A 6,000-nucleotide genomic window follows, 5' to 3' on the forward strand; every position below is an offset into this window, starting at 1 on the left:
AAGCTGAAAATACCAGGGAAGATAAAACATTTTGCATGGAAAGTTTTGCATGGCGCCCTCCCATGCTTTGGTGTATTAGCAAGCCGACACATCCCATGCTCAGCTCAATGTCCAGTTTATTTAGTCGGAGCAGAAGACATTCAACACTGCTTATTTAGGTGCCGACGAGCGACGGATGTTTGGGAGCGGCTGGGCTTGCTACAAGTCATACGGAAAGCTGTCGCTGAGGACAGATCAGGATCTATTACGATGGAAATTTTATCAAAGCTTCAGGGCAATGATGCGGAGGTACCAACGGCGGAGCTTGCTGTTGTAGCAGCATGGTATATATGGTGGCAGCGCCGACAGATAGTAAAGGGAGTCAAAGTCCAAACGCCGGAAAAAACTGCACTAGCCATCAAGGTTTTGGCGACAAATTACCTCAGGTCAACTATACCCAAAGGACCAATACGTAAGAACGACCACATGTGGAGGAAACCAGGATATGGGGTCGCGAAGATAAATGTTGATGCTTCCTTTCAGTATGAAACACTTTCAGGTGCTTGTGGTGTTGTGGCTCGGGACTACCGAGGTGATTTTATTGCTGCAGCAAGTTGGTTTGTTCCAAACATCAGTGGAGTTGACTCAGCTGAGCTAACTGCCATCAGAAACGGGATATACTTGGCAACTCACATTGGATGCAACAACATAGAAATTGAATCAGATTGTTCGTTTGCAGTGGACTCGCTGAACCAAGTTGATGATTATTTAGGCCCGGAGGTAGCTATCATCACAGAGTGTAAACAACTTATGATGGACTTTGCGTCCATATCCTTCAGACATTGCTATAGAGAGGCCAATCAGGTGGCAGATGAATTAGCAAAGAACACTTTTACTACTAGATCCTCTAGTTCTTGGGATGATGAGATCCTTGATTTTATTTCTCATCTGCTTGTAAATGACATGTCTATTATTTGAGAACTAAAGTCTATTTGCAGTCAAAAAAAAAACTTTGGAACAAAGGAAGTAGCTTCTAAGGAATGCTAACACGTTTATTAATGTAACTTCTACATACACAGTACCGAAGGAATTTCAACTTCAGAAACAATATGTCAGTAATTTGTACTCCGTACGTACTCCCTCTGTTTCTTTTTAGTTCGCATATAAGGTTTGGTCAAAGTCAAACTTTATAGAGTTTGACTAATTTTATATTAAAAAATATAAACATTCACAATATGAAATCAATATTATCAGATGCACCATGAAACGTATTTTCATACTATATAGTTTTAGTATTGTAGATGTTCATATTTTTTTATATAAATTTAGTCAAAATTTGGGTAGTTTGACTTTGACCAAATCTTATATGCGGAGTAAAAAGAAACGGAGGGAGTACTACCCTAGCTCTGCTACTGAGTTTAGTTCATCTAGCTGAACAGATGGAGATCAAAGAAGTAGTAGTACTATCTGCATAGACATGTGCAACTTCTATCGTAGCATTCCAAGCCGACCAATCCCAATCCCCTTAATTTCTGTTAGACTTGAGTTTCGTCAGCTTGGCGCCGACGACGGGCGCGGTCGTCGTTGTGGACGTGGCATCCTGCGTGCCGCTCCTCCTTTCCCTGCCAACTCTCGCGCTGCCACTGTCAGCGCCCAATCCGATGGATAGCTTGCTCAGGGCCTTCCGTGCGTCGGTGCAGTACCTTTTGCTCGTGTCGAGCAGCGACGAGACGCCCCACCCGCGGCCCTGCCATTCCGCGCGGCCCCTCTTCTCCCCGCGCGGCTGCGGCGGTGGGTCTTGCACGTCCATGTCGTCGGTCTTGTTGTCCTCCTGCAGAGCGTCGCGCAGGGTGGGGTTGCTGCGGCCGCGGGAGGGCGAATGATCAACGGCGACGGAGTGACGCGTCGTCGACGGGCTCTTGAACCCGCAGGCCGCCCGCTTCGCGCTCCATGGGAAGAACACCATGAGCCCGCATGCTCTCGGGGACATCTGCTCGACGCGCGGCATGACCTTCACGGGGTCGTTGCTCTTCGGCCACTCCCCGTCGTCGTCATCGTGGGGGCGCGAGCTGCCGCGTCGACGCCAGTGCTTCGTGTGTCTCGCCGAGGACGACGACGCGGCGACGACGGCGCTGGGCTCGCCCGTGGGCGCGTGGCGGGAGGAGTGGGACCGGTCCTTGGCGAAGCTCTCGGCGCGGCCGAGGAAGATGTCCTCGAAGCGCTTGGACGTGACCCGGTCGAAGGAGCCGATCCGCGCGGGCGAGGAGGACGTCCTATCCAGGGCGTCGGAGAAGGACGACGCGTCGCAGTCGTCGCTGCTGGCCTCGCTCCCGTTGCCGTAGCACCAGTTCGTCCTCGTGGGGCACTGCGGCGGCCAGCGCCCGGGCGGCAGCTTGGGCGGCGGCATCGTCTCCTCCCGCGTGTCCCTGCCGCTCTTGGGCACGCCAGGGGAGCTCTCCCAGGAGAAGGGCACCTGCGTGCGCAGCGGCGAGGCGGCGCACCGCAGGCTGCTGCCGGGCGCGTCCGCGGAGGCGCACGAGCGGCGCGGCGTGGGGAGCGGCGAGTCGAGCAGCTGCGGGAGCGGCTCGCCGTCGGCGGCATTGCCCCGCCTCTCCCTGGGGCGCTTGGTGATGATCTCCATGGTCTCCGGCCTTTTGTTACGGCGCACTGTTGCGAAGCATGCAAGCGTATAATAAGAGGAGTGCATGCGAAGGCTGCAGTGAGGTAGGTGAGTGAGAAGGCGAGGCCATGCGGGCTGAGTTCGTGGTGCTTTACCACGAGAAGTGGAAAGTGGAGGCGGTTGGGGCGTAGCTAGCTTCCGCGTATGGTAGCGTGTCGCCGACATTTTCCCCCTCTCAGCTGGTTCGTTCCCGTGAGTTTGCTCGGGGGCGTTAATGGCGGAGGTTGCCGAAAGGTCGGCGATGCAAGAGAGAGGGGAGGACATCCTGCACGCGGTACAAGTTGACTTTTTTTAACACAGTACACACGCAAACGCTCATATACACGCGCATACACTCACCCATATGAACGCACACACGCACACCCTACTTCTATAAGCACCTTCGAAAGACTGAGCCGACATATCATCTTGAAATTTACGAAGTCACTGTAGGCATCCTAAAGGCCACGATTTGTGCTTAACTTCTCATTGTTGCGACATTGCTCAGTCCTCTTCTTCTACAAGGTTTTCTCATTTACTATAGACGTGTTTAGTAGCTTGCATACATCTCGACCATGCCCGCACGGGAAGAATCTGGTCTGTTTGGTTGCCTGTATACACTGTTGGGCCTGCATAGCATGGAACTTAAAACACCTATCGGCCTGGCTCGCTGGAAACGCTCAGATCGACAGTTTCTTGCGAGCCAGGCCGAGGCAAGCGCAAGCGAGCGGGCCCTTACATGAGTGGAGACGGGAGGGATGCGAGGTGATTAGGTGAGGTCTTCTTCAACCTCCAGTAAGCTTCTATCTAATCTCCTCTCTTCCTTGTCCCTCTGATCTACACAACGGTGCTTCGATTCGAGGTAAGCTCTACACGAAAAAGATGCACCTCGATGCTACGGTTCCATTCAGGCGATCGGTTCGTAGTTTCGTTGGTCGTAAGTTCTTCATTTCGTGCTCCCTTTAGGAGCTATTCTGGACGAATTTTGTCTGATTCGTCGCGCACGATCGACCATTTGAAATTTTCTTTGACCAACAGCCTAATCTCGCAGTTCCTCACAACATTCGTGTTGTTAGTTTTTGGTTTCGACGATCGTAGCTTCATCTCTCTTTGAACCGCCATGTCGAGCTCCTTTGTCCTCTGCTCAGAGCCCTCCTATTCGTCCCTCTCGATGCTGAAGCCCTTCCCCTCGATCTACTTGCTACGTCCTACTACACTAGAGTCGTTTCCGGCATCGCTCATCTCGGCCTACTCTCTGTCGGCCTCCTACTGCACTGACGCTGCAATGGCGCGCACACTGCTTTCTTGTGCCCTCTGCCTCTGTGCACACTGCAGTCCGCCGCGCCGCCGACGGGGTCGATCATCTTGGCCTTCTCTCTCTCGCCCTACTACACTGGAGTCATTTCCGGCGTCGATCATCTCGGCCTCCTCTCTCGTCCACTGCACTGATGATACCATGGCGCGAGCACTGCATTCTCCTCCTTTGTCGACTGTCTTTGTGCGAGCACCGCAACTAGTTCGCCGACGGTGTCGCTCGCCGTGCCGCCGACGGGGTCACTCTCCCACGACTTCATGCTCGTCGTATGTCGGACACGACGCCACGGCCACTATCCACCGCAGTCGCCATGGTCCGACGCACATTGCATTTCTTCCCCCTTCCTCTGATAGCTCTTAACCCTGTGTGCTAAGTGTAAGTGCTAGCCCTTAATCATACCTCATGCGTGCAATCAAACACCGTGTCCATGTGCTGCTTGGGCCAATGCAGGAAACCAAACAAAGTGCACTTGCGTATTACCTAATGCAGGGACCCTAGATGCAGGCAACCAAACAACTTGTAAATGGCGCATTAGGGCCTGTTTTTGCTCAACCAGGCTGGGTTGAGAAGTGTATGCCATGCAGGTATTGTTCACAACTTGAACCAAACACGCCCTATATAATATGATAGACCTTGGTTCTATTTCATCTCTTCAACAAGTTTAGTAATACGCATAACGACCCTATTGGTCCGATGGAGAGAAGAACCTATAATTAGCTTTTCGGGAAATTTCCAAATGAACAATTTCAACAAAATCTTTCAATTTCTCATTTTATTATGTTCAACTTTATGTATTCCTCTATCCGTAGAGTACATGGGCATGACAAAACTGAAAAGATAGCATAACACTAGCTTTTGCATAAAAAACACCAGAAGAAAAACTACAATCAGGACCGAAATTCCTAATATGCAGCTTTGCGGACCTCCAAGGTGGCTCACCAAAGGCGAAAACATTATAGTTAACCGAATCAGGTTGAGGCAACACCCGGGCACGCCATCAAACTTCAGTTCTGCCACCCCCGCACGACTGATACGTCCATTTTGCGTCATGCTTTTATATCGATATTTATCGCATTATGGGCTGTTATTACACGTTATGTCACAATACTTATGCCTATTCTCTCTTATTTTACAAGGTTTACATGAAGAGGGAGAATGCCGGCAGCTGGAATTCTGGGCTGGAAAAGGAGCAAATATTAGAGACCTATTCTGCATAGCTCCAAAAGTCCTGAAACTTCACGGAAGTCATTTTTGGAATTAATAAAAAATACTGAGCAAAGAAAGTACTAGAGGGGGCCCACACCATGGCCTCGAGGGTGGGGGCGCGCCCTACCCCCCTGGGCGCGCCCCCCTGCCTCGTGGGCCCCCTGGCAGGCCTCCGGTGCTCATCTTCTGCTATATGAAGTCTTTTACCCTGAAAAAAATCATAAGCAAGCTTTCGGGAAGAAACTCCGCCGCCACGAGGCGGAACCTTGATGGAACCAATCTAGGGCTCCGGCAGAGCTGTTCTGCCAGGGAAACTTCCCTCCGGGAGGGGGAAATCATCGCCATCGTCATCACCAACGATCCTCTCATCGGGAGGGGGTCAATCTCCATCAAAATCTTCACCAGCACCATCTCCTCTCAAACCCTAGTTCATGTCTTGTATCCAATCTTTGTCCCAAAGCCTTAGATTGGTACCTGTGGGTTGCTAGTAGTGTTGATTACTCCTTGTAATTGATGCTAGTTGGTTTATTTGGTGGAAAATCATATGTTCAGATCCTGTATGCATATTAATACCCCTCTGATTATGAACATGAATATGATTTGTGAGTAGTTACGTTTGTTCCTGAGGACATGGGAGAAATCTTGCTATAAGTAGTCATGTGAATTTGGTATTCGTTCGATATTTTGATGAGATGTATGTTGTCTCTCCTCTAGTGGTGTTATGTGAACGTCGACTACATGACACTTCACCATTATTTGGGCCTAGAGGAAGGCATTGGGAAGTAATAAGTAGATGATGGGTTGCTAGAGTGACAGAGGCTTAAACCCTAGTTTATGCGTT

The 6,000-nt window shown here is 50.6% G+C and overlaps 1 protein-coding gene across 1 annotated transcript; it reads right to left on the reverse strand.

The window, feature by feature from the left end:
- Positions 1–1,133: 1,133 nt before the first annotated feature.
- LOC125548779 (uncharacterized) lies at positions 1,134–3,397 on the reverse strand. Its single transcript, XM_048712320.2, has one exon. It carries the CDS (start codon positions 2,921–2,923, stop codon positions 1,505–1,507), a length of 1,419 nt encoding a protein of 472 aa, XP_048568277.2. The 5' UTR covers positions 2,924–3,397; the 3' UTR covers positions 1,134–1,504.
- Positions 3,398–6,000: the final 2,603 nt, after the last annotated feature.

This window comes from Triticum urartu, chromosome 3A (genome assembly GCF_056163025.1).
Source record: "Triticum urartu cultivar PI428250 chromosome 3A, HENAU_Tu73, whole genome shotgun sequence".
Lineage (NCBI taxonomy): Eukaryota > Viridiplantae > Streptophyta > Magnoliopsida > Poales > Poaceae > Triticum > Triticum urartu.